Source organism: Gymnoscopelus microlampas (assembly GCF_963454915.1).
Source record: "Gymnoscopelus microlampas genome assembly, chromosome: 13".
NCBI lineage: Eukaryota > Metazoa > Chordata > Actinopteri > Myctophiformes > Myctophidae > Gymnoscopelus > Gymnoscopelus microlampas.
In genome coordinates, this window is record NC_139950.1 from 30997258 (window position 1) to 31015719 (window position 18462).

At 44.9% G+C, this 18462-nt stretch overlaps 1 protein-coding gene across 1 annotated transcript in view; it reads right to left on the reverse strand.

The window, feature by feature from the left end:
• The window catches only part of lrpprc (leucine-rich pentatricopeptide repeat containing), a gene marked incomplete at its 5' end in the record, with an annotated part of 70284 nt that overhangs the window by 32670 nt on the left and 19152 nt on the right, over positions 1-18462 (reverse strand). Inside the window, 10 exons of the mRNA XM_084075683.1 lie at positions 771-895; positions 6681-6888; positions 11407-11492; positions 13642-13784; positions 14630-14743; positions 14861-14920; positions 16012-16089; positions 16592-16698; positions 17433-17490; positions 18189-18216. Coding sequence (XP_083931809.1) covers positions 771-895; positions 6681-6888; positions 11407-11492; positions 13642-13784; positions 14630-14743; positions 14861-14920; positions 16012-16089; positions 16592-16698; positions 17433-17490; positions 18189-18216 — 1007 coding nt within the window. The remainder of the gene's footprint in view (positions 1-770; positions 896-6680; positions 6889-11406; positions 11493-13641; positions 13785-14629; positions 14744-14860; positions 14921-16011; positions 16090-16591; positions 16699-17432; positions 17491-18188; positions 18217-18462) is intronic.

Below are 18462 nucleotides of genomic sequence, written 5' to 3' on the forward strand. Positions count from 1 at the left end.
CGCTCTTCACGGCAAGTCTCTGTGTTAATTTATCCATTTGCAACTCTGAAGAGTGTACAAATGTAACCTAATAGACGCGTACGGGTCCACAGAGCAGCATGGCCTCTAGGGGCCACTAATAGGGCGTATTTCTTTATTGTAATAGTAGGAAATCTGAGAGAGAGAGACAGTGTAGAGGAGACAGAAAGCTGAGGTTAAATTGATTACAAAATGGTTGAATCAAGGGCCCAGCATTGGCCTTTGAAATTGAGTCTATATAGGAAGTGACAGTTCATATGAATGGCCTGTAGTTTCGCTGTTTTACCCCTGCTGGTGTCAGAAAGATATTTTCTCAATGCAAGCGGATGGGTTTTTCACAAACTTTAGACTTGATTTTCGTACCTTAATAAACATTGTCATAAATACAATATGCTTCCAGTCTTCTTTCAATCACCATGATATGCGTTTTGGTAAATTATGGTCCCATTTATTTTAAAATTGACGATAAAGTAGAGTATGCTCTAGGAGGGGCGGGATGATTTGATTGACAAACTACACAACCAATAGCATTCATTCCCCGCCCCCGCTCTTGATGACAAGCTACCCAACCAATAGCATTAATTTTCGGTTGCATTAGCTATGACACGTATGACGTGATATAGAAAGAAAGCGGATTTGAAATTCCAGAAATAATCGTCTTCATTTACGGTCTGTAGAAACCAATGGCGTCGCTTTGTTCATTCTTTTTACAGGCTATGGGTTGAATAGATAAGACAGCCTGACAGTCTTACTTTTCTGCAGCAGATCAGTGTCTCCTTTTTCCACCATGGCGACGATGATGTCATGGATACGAGGCATCTGCTTGTACATCTTGTGGATCCCCATGGCTGCTTCTAGAGCACCGGACATGTCGTTACTGCAGACAAACACACACGGACAGAAAGAAAGAGAGAGAGGGAGTGAGTTGGGTGTCAGATATGTCCAATTATCACTGTATGGCAGTGGTTCTCAACCAGTGGTCCGGGGACCACCAGTGGTCCTTGAGGGAGTTCCAGGTGGTCCGCAGCTAAATGATGGAGAGTCGGTAACCAAATGGACCCTTATAGATCTTTAACTCTTGAGAGCGTAAAATGAAACCAAATGGACCCGTCCATTTGGAGAGTTAAATTAAGAGTTAAATTATTGTTAAACATCTGCAATACTTAATTAAAGAATTGTTATTTTGATCAACGTGGGCCTGTCATCTCTCCTGTGGTACCACATCAATACAGCAAGGAATTGTGGACAAAATCTCATCCAACGACAATAAAATATTCCAAGTCTTGGGTCTGAGAGGCTAAAATCTCATCAAATGGTGGTCCGTGGCTCAAATGCCGAATTGATAATGGACCTTGATATGAAAAGGGTTGAGAACCACTACTGTAATGGGGATTGTGAGGGCAGTGAGCAGACGGCACATCACGGATGGTTGACCTTGAGACTTCCTATCTAAGCACTCTGACCTCACAACAATACAGGACTTTCACATCACGACAGCACTACTGTGGCAGATCTGACCTCTGACCTCAATATTCCCCACACACACACACACCTGTCCGCCAAGGGCTAATGGGGGGGGGGGTGGCTTTTATAGTTGGAGAAAGATAATAGACAAAATGTCTCGTCTGATCTCTACCCTCTGTCGCCTCCCCCTCTTGTCCTCCACTCTTCCTCTAGTTCATTATTTTCCCGTTTCAGAAGCTCGGCCCCCTTTGCTCTCCTCCTGCAATCCTCTGCTCTTTTTTTGCCACTGCTTATCCCCTCTCTCTTTGGCTCTCTTTAACTCCTCACCCTCTTTTCCGTGTGTGATGTGATGTCAACCCCCCCCACCCCCAATTCCCTGCAATGACCTCAGCCCCCCCCCCCCCCCCCCCCAACTAAACTATTAGCAGGAATATGGCAACATAATTAGAGCCCCCCTCAACTCGTCCTCAAATCTCACTCCATCCCATCCGTTCCTTTCTCTCACTCCCTCTCTCTCCATGCCCCGTGGATGAACTAACAAAGAGCAGGCGGGGAGGATGAGAGCAATAAAGACATGGAGAATGTGTGTGTGAGAGAAAAAAAAAAGAGGGGTGCGGAGAGAGAACAAAAGTTGGGATGGAGAGAGAGACCACTTGAAATCCCCCCCCCCCTCCTCTATTGTGACGGCGCTGCCATCAATCTGCTGATTGGGTGATTACCATGTCAATCACACAGAGGTCAAAGCAGAGTGGGCACTGGTAGCAGACCAACAAAGAGATGGAGAGAGAGACGAGAGAGAGAGGAGAGAGAGAGAAAGAGAGAGAATGAGAGTTACATTCACTCAGATATAATATCTTGCGTTTTCTCTCCTCATCAATTAAGACTGCTGGACGAGAGCAATACGTCTGCTGCCCTTGTCCCATAAAAAACAACACTTCCAAAGGGGAGTGGGAGGGTGACCTTGGCTTGGCCGGAACGCAGGAGGAGGAGAGGAGAAGTAAAGTGGGAGGGAAGAGGGAAAGAGAGATGGACGGATGAAGTGATTGGGGGTGGAAGGTAAAGGGCCTCCCGCTAATTGAAATGAAGAGGGACAACATTATTCAGCGGCGGCAGTCGAGAGGCTGTTCAACTGCTCAACACTCTGATTGAACGACAAGAGATCAGAGAGAGAGAGACAAAGAGAGGGGAATGATAAAGGAAGAGAGAATCAGAGGGAGAGACGGAGAGAAATGGCTATGTATTTTTGTTCCAAGGAAAGAAATAGCCATGCATTCGGTTCCAAAAATGTAATGTGGACGAGAGGAATCGTGCATGGGATTTCAGTATTTTATTTGGCTAAATTGCACAAGCGCCTCAACTGTTGTGTGAAACTGATTCCCACAAACACACACACACACAATACTGTGACGCCTGGCAGTGCTAGGCGAGTGTTAACACTTGCTTATGTTCTGTCCATCGCATTTCAACCGTCTCTTCTCCTCTGTCCATGCACTTCAACTACACCCTCTTCCAATCCCTCCTTCCTAATGAGACATCTTTTTAAGAACTCCCCCGTCACTTCTGGCGAAAAAGAAGGTTCTAGCGGTGCAATTACCTCCCCCCCCACCCAAAAAAAGCAAGACGAGGATGTTGAAGGATGGATAATTTCCCCTAGGTACAATTTAACTGTCACTTTGCGTTGCCATTTACTGCAGCATGCGTGCCTGTTAATGTCCCCAACTTTGCATGTCAGCCACTTTCCAGCCAATTAAGCCCTGAAAAAAGAAAGCTATAACGAGCGCCTTTGCATGGCACGAAAAAAAAAAACCCTGAAGGATTAGACAAGGAAGCTCATTTTGCCTCTCTCCCGATCTTTTGTTCCAAATACGTCGGCAGACCTGTTATCAAGCCACTGTCCTCGCGCGACGGGTGGGAGACTGTGGCGCGCGTATGTGTCTAAACGCAATTGCCTGTGTGATCATGACACCACTAGCCTGCTGTTTCAGGTTGAAAGAATGACAGCATCAAATCAACGTGTGTACATGAACACACATATACATACGTACAAAGCCCTCTGCTGTGCCTGTATGAGTATGTGTACACATCAAGTGCACAACTGGATCTGTGCTGGATCTCTCGCTCAATTCCTCACCCATTTATCCGTGCAACTACTGTACCAGTGTTCTCGCCAACTCACTCCTCTTGCCTGCTTTTATGTTGTCTGCCGTGTCGTACACCAAAAATAGCCAATCTAGAAGCTCACAATGCGCCGCAGCACGATGTGTTGTGAGCTTGTAGATCGTTGAGCTGCAAATTCTTTTGCAGGTCTGCTATTTCATTAAGTATAAATCAGGATAACCCCCTCGGCCATGGTTCCCTCTTCTCTTGCACTCTGTGCCCCCTGACTTTCCTCTCTTTTCTCATCTCTCCATCCTTCCGCCTACCCTTTCAATTGATCTCCTCTGTAAGCGGTCAAACAAACGGGTCCTTTTGTTCGAGTCTCCTCCCTCTCGTCTTGGGCCCTGATTAATCTCACTGCAAAGAATGGGATGAAAGTGTGAGTGAATCGAGTATTCTCATCTGTCTGGGACACTTGTATTGTTGAGACGTATTGTACATCTCCTCCACAACGCTCTCATCATCATCTGCCAGCTTTCCCCTTTGTCAGAGTCATTAGTGTCTGGTGTCGCTAATCACTCCTATAGAGATAACGGCGCAGCGAACTGGCTAGCTGTGAGGCTAGCATAGCGATGTTAGGCCGCACTATGCCGAACGGAAGGGTTCGAAGGATAAGCGGGGAGGGAGGCAGCGCGCATGACGGGCTGTCAGGAGCTAATCTGCCAGAGAAGTGTTCATTAAGTCATTAGCACTGACATGGCGATGAGACAGCCGCCACCGGGAGTGACACGCGCCTTTGTCCTCTTCCCTTCCTTCACTTCCCTCCAGTCTTCCCGATCCTCCTTCCCCACTCCCCACCCGTCCGTCAGCCAAGCTGTGTTGGAGGACAGACTGAATGAACGGGTGGTGAAAGAGAAGACAGAAGGTGAGGTGATTAAACCATGGTGTGGGACAGTGGTCGTGGCCCAACTTATTTGAGGATAGTGCAACAATATTGAATAACAATAATATTAGCTATTATTAATTTGTTTTAATATTAGTTTCCATAATAATTTAGCGACTTAAGCCCCTTCTTATGCTTTATTGTACAACTGTGTCCTGAGAAAATAGTAAATCTACAAGCTCCTTAATTTCCCCTCGGGGATGGATAAAGTAGCTACCTACCTAATTTAGTCTATAGTATTTTGACATGCCCAAAGCAGGGCCCCCAGGTTTAAAGTGGCTATTAACAGACGTGCTCAATCTAATTGGTGTGCCAAAGTGTGCATAGCAGTTTGCAGGACAGGTAGATGCAATATGTATTACAACCGAGCAATAAATTAACTCTGCTCATGAAATTATTGAGACTATAGTCTTGGGCAAAATATTCGTTTTTGCACAAATTGTACAGCAATCTATACCAAGGTGCACTGAAACTGTGGTGGTGGCCCAACACATCACTGAGAAGGTTTATGTTGGCTTTTCCCTTAATTTGTCACCAGTCTATAAGATGTGTGTAAGTGCGTGTGTGCGTGTGCGTGTGCGCGTGCGCGCGTGTGTGTGTGTGTGTCTGTTTGGCTGCTGTTGATAACCCAGGAGTAAATTAGCCTGCTAATCTCACCAAGGCAGCGATTAGTGAGTGAACCTGCTAGCTCTGTTTGTGCCAGAGACCTGACTGCTGCAAAACAAACAGCAGCAGGGGTGCTCTGGTGTGTGTGTGTGTGTGTGTGTGTGTGTGTGTGTGTGTGTGTGTGTGTGTGTGTGTGTGTGTGTGTGTGTGTGTGTGTGTGTGTGTACAAGTAAGCTTCACGTGCAAAGGTGTGGACTCTCTCCCACAACATGTACAGGGGAGGGAAAACAGTGTGTGTGTGTGTGTGTGTGTGTGTGTGAGAGAGACATGTGTGCTGTGTAGGGGCTGTAACAACACACCACACGGCTGTGGCAAATCCAGCAATTAGTGCTCTGTGCATAATTAACATGCTAATGAGTTGATCTACTTAAAAGCCGTTCTGACAAATAGAACAAACACACACACACACACACACACACACACACACACACACACACAGCTGAACAGACGAGGAGGGGCGGGGCAGTTCCAGTGATCTAGGGGCCGATGCTCTGGAGGTCATTTGCATATTGGCGTTTTAGCAAGGCAGCATCGATGGCCATTTCTGACCGTGCAAGTGCAAACACACATGATGCATGGTGTACTTGTATGGGCAGAAAGGGGTTGGGGGCCGGGGGCCGGGGGGGGGGGGTTGGGGGGTTGGGGGTGCAGCTGGCAGATCCTCCAACAAATAAACAAAGGCTGGCTGGAACGCAACCATCTGACACACACAGACACACACAGACACACACCAAACACAAGGGGCAATTTCCACATCCGCTCCCTGTCTGAATTACTGACCCAGAATCCAACCCCAGCAATGATCATGGGGGAGATGAGTGAATCACACCGACACATACACACACGCGCGCACAGCTGGCAAATGAAGAGGCATTTTGAAAATGAAATGTATTTTTGTTTGGGGAACTTTTTACAACTTTATAGAGCACAACACAATGGATAGCTTAAAGTGTGTATATGATTTAACGTCTTTGTGTGTGCATGTGTCCTTTACGTTATGCGTATGCATTACACATTTAACGCATGCGATTAATAAAAAAATGGATCACACATTTCTGAGCGCAATTAATTGCCTCTGTCTCTTTCAGGCTCTCTAAGCACCTGCTGATCCTTTTGGGCTTTCTTACTTCCCATAGTTTTGTAAACAAATGGAGTAAAGGACAGGCCGGGAAATGCTGTCTGGATGGGGAAGAAAAGGGGGATTGTTTAATGAACACATTCAATTAAATCCTTCCTGGCAGCTCTTCGGACTAAACAGACGTTACCTGCAATCTTTGTGATAGCGACTTTAAATATCACTTATTTTGTTTAACTCCATATAATGTATTTCCCCCCCCATATAACGTACCCCTAACCCTAACCAACAAGAAATTGATATGAAGCCAACAGCGATCAATCGCAGAAATGTCAAGATGAATCGAGCATCGGTTGTTTGGCAATTGCAGCGTATATGGGAGGTGTTATACGCGTGTGAAATCAAATGTGTGCATACTTCTGTAGGTAAGCGGAGATGAGCGGCGAGCAGAGGTTGGCGCTGGGCCTGGTCAGTCCCAGTGTGAACACTGTGTCCTGGATGCGTCGGATGGCCTCGATGTCACCCTTGAGCCCCATACTGTTGAGCAAGTGGAAGAGTGTGGTGACGTGGTTTTCTTTCAACATCACGTTCTTCTCTTTCATCTCTTTCAGCACGTCCACTGCCTCTGTGATGGAGAAAGAAGAGAGAAAGGGAAGGGGAGTGGGGGGGGGGGGTAGATGGAGAGAGACAATTTTAAAAACACAGATGATGGGAACTGTGACTGCAACATTGATGACGAGATCTTTGTCTGGGGAATAACGTGATAGCGACAAGGAGGGACTGGAGTGAGAGAGGCAGAAAAAACTAAACGAAAAGAGTCTTGGGGAACAGAGAAAAATCCCATTCAGGAGAGTAAGAACGGACGACATATAGTGGATGAGAGAGACAGGGAAAGGGGAGAGACGGAGAGAGGCATGCAGGTCTGGCTGGGAGAGAACAGGGTGTGTGAATATGATAAAAGACCCCTTTAGCTAATTCCATGTGGGGAAAACAAACCCATATTAAAACAGCATTTTGTGCACAGCGGGGATGCAAATCCAGCCCCGTATAATGCCAACTTGCCACTAATTGCTACTTGCAGCTTTCTAAACGAGACTACAATTACCGGACCCCTACAATGGAGGCTGGGCTTTTTGCTATGGCCGTGCTGAAAGAGCTCGGGGGGATTAAATTATAGGTGTGCGGTGAGGAGCGCCCGCCATGGCCCCCGTGAGACCCCGGCAAGCGGGCTGGGGGGTGGATTGGTTCGGTCGAGCCTGGCCGGTAATGGAGTTTTTTTTTGCTGAGCCCCCATGCCCATCTGGCCAATGGTAGGATAAACGCTGAACACTGTGTGTGTGTGTGTGCGTGTGCGTGTGCGTGTGCGTGTGCGTGTGCGTGTGCGTGCACGTGCGTGTGCGTGTGTGTGTGTGTGTGTACACGTGTGACTGAATGCAGCTGCCGCGTATCAAGCCCAGGTTATTAAGATGGGTTTACTCTCCGTTTCGATGGCAGCTAATGGGCTGACAGCGATATCGCCGCTCTCCACCACAGATACTAATCAACGACAGAAAGGCTGAAGAGAGATGCAGAGAACACAGACGGATATCCAGTGGTGGGCAATAACGAAATACATTTACTTGCACACTGTTCTTAAAGGTTTCATGACATTCAGTTTTACAACACATTAAAAGTCTTTGTCATGGTCCTTCAAACGTGTATAAAAAGTTATAACTGAAAATTCCACTCTTCCACTCACTCTCAGGGTAGTTAATACCCTCACAAAAACATGTAGTAATCCTGGTCACCATAACGCCTCCCCCATGACAGCCGGGGCGCACTGATGGAGGGGAAGGGAACTGGTTGGAATAACGTGTTCCTTCCACGCGCTACGTCCTACCAGGGAAACTCCCCCCTGTCAGTTGGCTCTCATGCATTGAAGGAGGCATGAGCTCGGCCCTGGCCTCCCTAGGCTGGTGAGGGGAGTGTAGTGCCCAGGATCACTAAGAAAATTGGCACCGAGTGAAAAATAAGGGTTACAAAATCGTGGGATAAAAAAAATTATAAAAAAAAAGAGTGAGCCATTGCAGGTGTTTTTCTCTCACATTTCTAAAGCCTTTTCAACTGCAATGAAAAAAATAAATCTTTGCCTGCGGGTGTCGCTGTTGAGGGATTTTGCCTGTCAATCATCACCTCTGCCCGCCCCCCCCCCCCCCCCCCCCCCCCCGCGCCAAAGGAAAGAGTAGGGGAGGGGAGGGGCGAGGAGGAGAGTGGGCGGGATTAATGGCCTGTGACTTCACTATCCAAGGGCCAATCTCAGATTACTTATCAGCCTAATTATTCAGAAAACTCCAGACCACAGAAAATCCACTGAATGTTCAAAGTTCAGTTTTTTTTGTGTAATTGAGGTCATAAAACCCCCAAAAAAACATAAAAAATTAAAAAAGTGAAAATGAATGTCATAGTAAGTACCGAGTAGTTCTATTTTTGGATACTTATAACTCACTCCACTAGACAAATATTGTTTACAGTGTATGAAGGGAAAAGTACATTATGAATTAACCACTTAAGCCCCATTTCAAAAATAGTGAAAATAGTAGACACAACGTGTCACGGTCACAGTTTAGTAATACTACAGTCGTTGACCCTCAGAGTTACTCTCGAATGGACCACAACACACAAGGACTGGGAGGCAAGGCCACCGGTGAGTGCTTTGGCATTCATGTCTTTCTCTCTCTTTCTGTCGGTGGGTTAACCCGACGGGGGCTAAAGGCCGTCACAGAATTAATGAGGCAGGCGAGGAGAGGTGGGCAGATGACGTGATGGATGGAGACAGGGAGAGATTTGAGGGGGGAGTTGGTGAAAGGGGCAGAATTGCAAAGGAACAAAAAGAGCGTTGGCAGCTTCCGCACCTTGACAAAGACTACCTCCTTCCTGTATTTAAAAAAGTTTTTGTGTGTCAATAAATCGATTTTACTTGAAGGTCACACACCGAAAGCTTGCAGTAAACTCTGTCTGCCGGAGGAGAAAAACATCTCTTTTACACAGTGTTTCTTCAGCTCCAGCAGCTCATCTTAAGTTTTTTAGTCAAAGGATGAGTGGTGAGACGGTGAACTTACTTTCTAATTACTCTGGAGGTTAAAGGTCAGGGTGAAAACAATCTAAAATGGCATCAGGCACATGGCCTGAAAGTAGCCTTGATGGACTGGCGTTATGAGTAAAGATACAAGGGATCTCTCGCTGACTAGGATTCTCCAACTACATCTCACTCTCTTTATCCACCCATCCACACCTCCCTCCAGTATCAGACTGGGCCCAATGGCTTGGAGTTGATCTGGCCAAATGGAGCTACAATACCATCCGTCAAAGCCCCCTCCCCCCCACCTGTTTGGACTCTCTCCGTCTCGCAGTTTAGCCAGTATGCATGTCCATCAGCTCATCCAACCATCGCAGTCAGCCAACAGAGCCAGACAAGACACACATGCACAAACGCATGCATGCAAGCACGCACACACACATGCGGATGGGCAAGAAGGCCACATAAACTAACATCACACAGCTCATTGGTTCATCTAATGTTCCACAGATTGACTGCTAGCCAAGCTACCCCCCACCACCACCACACAAGTTTATTTTACCAAAGGGGATGGTCGGATAACAGAGGGAGAGGTGAGAGCAGGTCAGTGGACGATAGACAGAAAGAAAGAGAGCATTTGGAGTAGAAGCATGCAAAATGATGTGGATGTCAACCTTGAAATTGAACTTAAGTGGGCAACCTGCTCAGCTGCAATAACTGGAAGCCCCGTCCTCCCCCTAAAAAAGTTAAACCAGACCCATCGGCAATTAAATAAAATATCAGGAGAGGAAACTTGGACTAACGTAGAAAAGGATAAAGTTGCCTGGAGACTGGAGAGGTTGATAAAGAAGGGAAAGTAAGAGAGTGAGAGGTGTGAGGGGATGTGAGGGGGGGGGAAACACAGCAAGAAAAAAAAAGCCATTAGAGAGAGAAATAAAGAAAGAGGGAGAGCGAGAGGGATGCCAAGAGGCATGGTCTTCAAGCAAGCCTGGAGTAGCGATGGTGGTGGAAGCCGAGGCGGCCTAACGTCTGGGCGGTGGCAGGCTAACGTCAGGGTTAGCCATGTGTGCTAATGTGGATGACAACTCCCCCCCATATCTACACTCTGGCTAATGGCCAATGCATCACCGTCGCCTATACACACACACCCCAACACACACACACACACACACACACACACACACACACACACACACACACACACACACACACATATATACTAACCGTCATCTCCGCCAAATGCCATTTGCTTGAATTCACATGCAAATTGTGTGTGTGCGCGTGTGTATAATGTTCAAGCACTTTGGCGGACATGATCTGCCATTAGCATCGGGGCGGATTTCAGTAATTCTGGAAAAATACACACAGTCCTGTAATTTTCTCCTCTCTCATTTCTCACTGACGCGGATGAGTGTATCGTGCGGGGGAGGTTTAGGGTGGACTACAAAGAGTGACACGCTTCCAGAAGAGAGGGGAGAGAGAGAGAGATGGTGAGAGGAGAGGAAGGGTGAGGTAAGGAGAGGAGCGACGAGGGAAACATTTAGCGTGTCATTGTGTGCACAAAGCCAAGCGGCAGCATTGATAGTAATTTGGTCTTCAATGGGCTGAGGGAAACCCACCGTGGCATTCTTATAATTGCCTGCTAATGTGGATGGATGGAGAACAAGACATAGAAAGAGAGAGAGTTTGTTTGAGTGAGTGAGTGAGTGAGTGAGTGAGTGAGTGAGTGAGTGAGTGAGTGAGTGAGTGAGTGAGTGAGTGAGTGAGTGACTGACTGACTGACTGACTGACTGACTGACTGAGTGAAAGAGAGGCACACTGGCGTACTTATGTGAGTATGGTACATTGTAAATGGTCTATTCATAAAGCGCACAACTTTGAGGCCTTTAAGTTAAAGCTTGTGGCCAGACCTACAGTCAGAGCAAAAACATGGAAGGTACATAATCAAATCCTCAGTGTTCATTTAACTCTGAAGGTTTACAAATGTATTGTTAACAATGGGGAATTGATTTTTCTATGTAGTGGTCTAACTAGCCTAGTAACCAATAAGCTAATCCAGGGTATACAGTCAGATAGGTGTTCACTTACCATCCATTCTGTCATTCTTAGTCAGAAGCTGGACCAAGGCAAGGTATTTAGGGGCATCCAGCGCCACCGAAGAATCCTTCCGACTCCTGAAAAGAAATATGGAGAGGAAAAGCGAGGGGGGAAAAAGTATAATATTCTTTTAATATTCGGTTTTTATCCTAAAAACGATTATTCTAATATTCGATTATTCTGACCCATCCCTAATGCCAATTAGTTCCATCCCACACACAATTGTGTGGTAACTTGTCACTGCTGTTGTATCCTACTGACTCACCTGCCAGTGAGGGGCCCCCACTGGGAGGACGTAGAGCCTTCGTCCTACTCCTCCCGCCCAACACTCCCCACTGACACTGACAGCCTGCAGGGTTACATTATCACCCTCCCTGCCCGGTTTCTTTTTTTTTTGCCAGTCAACAGAGTGGAGCTGGACCCTGCATTAATGTCTCCCCTAATATTACTCATGTTATTCTTTAATGGCTTGCTGTCACACGCAACACCACTCTGTGTGTGCGTCTGTGTGTATATGCATGTAAATATGATTTTGCGTGCATGTGTGAGTACAATACAGTATGTGTATGGGATGCCAAACTGAATAAGCTGGTGAGGAAGACTAGTTCAATAGTTGGGAGTTGAACTGGTGAGTCTGGAGGTGGTTGCGGAGAGGAGGATGAGGAGGAAGCTGGGTGCTACTGCTACAGTGTCTTGGTAAACCTCTCTCATCGCCTCTATGATGAGCTAGCGAGGATGAGGTCATACCAGAAAGTGACTTGGACAGTCGTTTGTGACAGCAGACACACGGACAATTAGGATGTACTTTACTGAACTTTGACAGATGCCTGATAACAATAACTGTCGAGAGACTGTACTTATATACACACTGTTTGTGTACATATGGTACATTAATCTAAATACTGTAGGACTGTCGACAGACTGTATATAGTATATATATATGCACTGTATACAGTAGATACGTAAATATATATTAATTTTCATTCACCGTTAACACATTACCTGCCAAAAACGGACATGTCCGTCTTTTAAAATACACCCGTTTACCGCCAAAGACGGACGGTCTTTTCAAAATAAAAGTGTTCTTTTTTTTTTCTTTTTTTTAAATCCACACAGAACCAGAGATATCGCTATCCAAAGATTTACTGCTCCATTCACTCCCTGGTTAACTTATTACTTAAAAATCCTGTATCTCGGCTCCTGTGTACTTTTTTTTTTTTTTCATGTATTTTTTGGTGAAACATGCTTTTTTCAACTGGCTGCAATTATGGAACGGAATACCGCGATCAGATTATTTTTTTTCCACGATTCTACCAGACTCCTGTGTGTGTAATGAGGGGATCACCGTGAGGATGGTGATCACAGAAGATATTTTGTGACTACTTACATTTTTTTTTTTAAAAGGTTAAAAAATCTTTTAAAAAATGCTGGCACTGGGTGGGAATTTCAAAAAAAAAATCTGGCAGGGAATGTGTTAAGTGTTGATAGATTGTACAGATATCCATTCTTATATTAATTGTCGATAGTCTGTGCATACAGTTTGTTTATTCATATATTCAGTGTTGACAGACTGTTATATAGACATGCATATCATTGCATCATTCGCGCTGAGGAAGGCCGTTGGCCGAAACGTCAGTGTGTGATCTGCTGCTGGGGCTACAAAATAAGAAAGATCCTAAAAGGACCAAGTGAGTGCTGCTGATCTTTTGAAAGACATGCATTTCCACCCGTATATTAATTGTCGAGACTCTACATATATTTACTCACATTCATTGGTGATAGGTGTATAGCGATAACTGTACAGTATATTCATTCACATAGTCTTTGAGATACATCATATTGCATTTGTGACACCTATCGAATACAGCGATATCTACTCGCGTGACATTGATTCCCTTCCCCTAATAGCACGTACTAGGGTGTGACGTCACTGTAGTTAAAAGATTTCACTGTACATGGAAAGACTGGACATTATGTTCAATCATTCACTGTCTCATTTAGAGATACAGCTCAGTATCTTATTTTATGTTTATTTTAATGTTTATTCTACAATTCTCGTTGCTGCTATTACACTTTAATTACTCTCCGGGGATCAATAAAGGTTTATCTTATCTAATCATATCTAATGGGTTTTGTCTGTGCGCATTCATGTAGGGGGGTGTGTGTGTGTGTGTGTGTGTGTGTGTGTGTGTGTGTGTGTGTGTGTGTGTTGGGGGGGGTGCTCACAGCTCTGTCTTTAGGTTGATGGCCTCTTCCAAATTGCCGTGGCGACAGCAAAGGTTGATGAGGGCGGCGTATCCACCAGCGTAACCGTCAGCAGCAATCTCGTCGAAATATTGCCGTTTCAGCTCCAGGGCACGTTCTAGTTTCTGATTGGATGAAAACCACAAGTACAGTAAGTCAGATTCTGACTGGACCCAACACAAAGATGTCAGGTTCTGTAAAGAGTCCTGACATTGTTGACAAAGACATATTAAAGGGCCATACCGGTGTGTCTGAGATGTTTATCTCAATGACAATGACTCACGGTAAACTTGTTTTTAGCTTTCAGGGAAGCCATTGGATTCCATTTCAGTATGGTATGAAAATCAACTTGCAAAGACTTGAAAATTGCTTGAGATAAATAATCCAACACAGTAAGACAGCTTAATTATTTGTCAATGTTGCATCATATGTACACATATATACATTTGATGACCGGCGGCGACTCAAGGAGTCTCCATTAAGTCTCCTCCCGGAGACACCGCCGGTCATCAAATTATTGGATCAGGAATGCAACAAAAACTAAAGAATGTCCATGAATTCAAGGCTTCATGGGGTGTGTAATTGATAGAAAATTATGTTTTGGGTGACCTATCCCTTTAACCCCCGCAAATTTAGCCAACACTGATTCAAATATTCAGATAAGTCAAGTAAAGTTTTAATGACTATGGAAAAAGTGTAAACAAATGCCATATTTAAAGGCCAGTCCACACCAATGCAAATCCTTGCAACATGTAACTAATCGCAACTACTTGAAAACATTATCCCCAATGGCAGTTGCAAGGAGTGGCATTGGTGCGGTCTGGTCTTTAAAAATAAAGTATTTAATGAAGAATGGTCTATCTACAGTACACAGTATGTTTGTGTGTATCTACAGTATGTGGTACGATACACGGCCAAAGCTGGGAATAGACAGACATTTGTTGAATGGCCGTTCAAAGAAAGAACTTACATCCTCAGCGCAGAGTAACAGTATGAGTTGTTTGAGAGTAGGTCCTAGAGGTTTGTCCTGCTCTTTCAGCTCTGCCAGGTTCTTCTCCAGCATCAACAGCTTGCCCTCAACACCCTGAACAAAACACAGACATGTGTCATCCAAGAACACACGGCAGAGGCGGATGTATGCGCGTGTGTATATACCGTACTGTACAAAAAAAAAACAAGAAAAAAACATAGCAAGACTCACAGTGACTCTGGGAAAGGAATTAGCTCCTGCGTCGTTAGGGTCCACCAGAATCAGCACATCCTGACATACAAACACATGATGCTTAACACATTGACTGCCTAGATCGAGTTAACTCGATATTAGGATCCCATCGCTTGCGTGCCTACATCGAGTTAACTCGATATTAGCTATTTTCATTGGTTTCATCTGTGATCGCGCGGGTCTGTTTACTTTTCATGATCACTTTCGTTTTCCGCCTACGTCACACTCACCCAAAGCCGGATGTAAAAAAAAAATTTCGTTTCCGGGTCACATCGTTTTTCTCCGGTCATTTTCGTCCAGAATAGAGAAAACCCCTTTTTTGGACACGCTATAAAATACAAAGGGAAAGCTCCCCTTTTATTTTCTTTGGTCCGGGTGACGATCAGGCATCGTCGTCGTGTATCACATCGTATCACAAGCCGATCAGAGATTGTCGAAGACATTCACATCCGGTTCATGTTGTTTTCACTGTTTGAGCCTGGAGGGAGGGGGGGGGCGAGTCAGCGAGTCATCGAGGGTGTCATTTTGCTGCGCTCTGCTGGTCGATCGTCGTATGTGTTCAAAATCATGGGAAAAAGAAACTTAAATGCATTTAAATGAGAAAACAGAGAAAACAAAAAAACACGCAAATCGCTGGCAGTCAAGGGGGTAAATTTGGAATTAACTCTGGCAGTCAATGTGTTAAGAATATTTGATGATATCAAAACCCCCAAATTGACACTTATTAGCCCGCGGACCCCCATTTGAAAAATATATGCCAAGGACCCCCATAAGAGAAGAATTTTACAGCTCTAGCAGTGACTCTCAACCATTTTAATTTCAAGGACCCCCAGTTTGACATGCATTAGGCTACGGAGCCCCATTTAATGGCATTTCTACTGTATCTCTGGGACCCCAATTTATATTGTAAAATCAATGTTAATTTAACTCAGAGTGTACAAATGGAACCAAATGGACCCGTTAGGGTCCATTTGGTTCCATTTGTACATTCTCAGAGTTACAGACCCATAAGGGTCCATTTCCATCATTTAGCTGGGGACCCCCTGGAACCCCCTCAAGTACCCCTGGGGGTCCCCGGACCCCACTTTGAGAACCAATGTAATAGGGTGTGTGACTTGTGTGTTGAGTACCTTGACGAGTCCGTGGAAATTGGCCTTGGCCAGGATGTTCCTGATGCCTCTGTAGACGTTATACGGGATCACGATGTTCTGGAGAGAGGAGAGTAGATGAGAGAGAGAGTGAGAGAGTGAGAGAGTGTGAGTGAGTGAGTGAGTGAGTGAGTGAGTGAGTGAGTGAGTGAGTGAGTGAGTGAGTGAGTGTGTGTGTGTGTGTGCCATAACGAAGCGGGACAGTTATGAAATGAACTAGACACACTGTATGAGTGTATATGTCTGCAAATCCATCTCATAGTCTATGTGCCCCCATCTGTGCCCGTGACAGAGAATGAGAGGGTGTATCCATGCTTGCTTGTCAACCTATTGACTACATTTGTGCCTGTGTGAGTGGGTGTGTGCCAAGTTCCATCCATCAATGTGTAGATTTTGCTATTTTTGTGTGTGTGTGTGTGTGTGTGTGTGTGTGTGTGTGTGTGTGTGTGTGTGTGTGTGTGTGTGTGTGTGTGTGTGTGTGTGTGTGTGTGTGTGTGTGTGTGTGTGTGTGTGTGTGTGTGTGTGTGTGTGTGTGTGTGTGTGTGTGTGTGTGTGTACATACGTGTGCCTTCAGCTTGTGGAAGTATTGTCTTAGTTTCTCTTCCTGCTCCTGTAAAACCGCCTCCCCCATGGAATCGATCAAGTAGTATAGAAAGTAGGCTACAGCCTCTGGAGACACACAAACACACACACACACAGAGCAATTGTCTCGGGAATGCATTTCTTTTGTTGCTGCGTCAGTCACCAAATCCATTTATGCATTTACACAATTTATATTTTCTGAAACCTCTGCAGTAGAGTGAGTGTGTGTGTGTGTGTGTGTGTGTGTGTGTGTGTGTGTGTGTGTGTGTGTGTGTGTGTGTGTGTGTGTGTGTGTGTGTGTGTGTGTGTGTGTGTGTGTGTGTGCGCACGCACACACATTCTGCTGACAAAAGCTTCTTTTGCAATGTGAGTGGATATATGCCACGGCTGGCAGTGACAGCCACGCACACACACACCAACACAGCCCACACAAGCTAACGGGATGTGACACATATAACCACCTCATCGCTCCCACCAGCGCACACACCAGTAGCAGCATGGCTGACCATGGAAGTGCGCGCACACGCTCTGCGACTCGTACACTGATACAGAGCGACACAGACACTCCCACATACACACACTTTAGCTGTTCAGTGCTGCCTCAGCAGACAGGCTCTATATCCTCTGACAGAGAGAGCAGGTCTCACACTCAGGAACGCACACAAACACACAGATCTAACAGACACACATACACACACAGGACTAAAACAAGGCAGACACGCAGGCTTCATGACGGCAAAAGAGGTGGTCAGCAGTCTACCGCTACTGACACTTTGTGTGTGTGTGTGTGTGTGTGTGTGTGTGTGTAAATGCTTTCTTACCAATAGGAGTGGAGTTGTCCCTGCAGAAGCGTGGATCATTGTACAGGAACTCCGTAATCTGAAACACATTATCATTATTATTTTAATTTTAGACACAGATTAGAGTCGCTAGACATAAATGCACAGATATAAACTGTGCATGTATGCATCCATCCATCCTTTTATGACATGCTTCTGAGATACGACACACTCATAATCATGCATCAATCTGTAGGGCACACAGACAGAAATATAGAACTGTCAGCTACTGTATTTACTAGAGTAGAGCTTCAAATACACTGCAAAAGTGTTTTAACACTGTGTACCAGTATTAGACATTGTAAAGATGTATGTGCCTGACTGATGGTGTTCATCATATATTTTAGATTCTTGCCACATGTGATTGTAACTGTTTAAAAAAAAACACATGGCTACTGATTTGCTCACATTAACAGAGCAACATTAACTTTTGTTACATACAGTATGTATCCATATGTGACCAAATTAGCATTTTAAACATTATAATTTATTTTAACTCCCCAAGAACTGTGTGTTAAGTAAGGATGTGTCAGAATCTGTTACTTTTGCAAACCTGGCAACCTGTTACTTTATTTTGTAATGTAACATAAAATAGATAAAATAGATAGAGTATATATATTATCTGGGGATTTATTTTCTTGTGAAGCAAGTTTTCATTTTCATTCATTTCATAATAAATGCAAGTGATGAAAAAAGAAAGAACAAAACATCTAGACAACATGGACAGCGTTCTCTTACCTTCACCATGTCTTCCACATTGTCAGACCTGCAGGGGGCAGTAGAGGACAAGATATGAGTCTCACACACACACACACACACACACACACATATATGTATGATCAAGCTGGTGACTGGTCACTCATTTTCAAACAAGAAAAAAAACATGTTTTTTTTACCATATGAAAATGCAGTTTGAGTCAAATGGATGCAAATAATTGGGTGCTTATTGCATAACAATAAATATGCTCCCCCATGGTAGTTGAAATTAATATATTTAATGCCTTGAAAATTT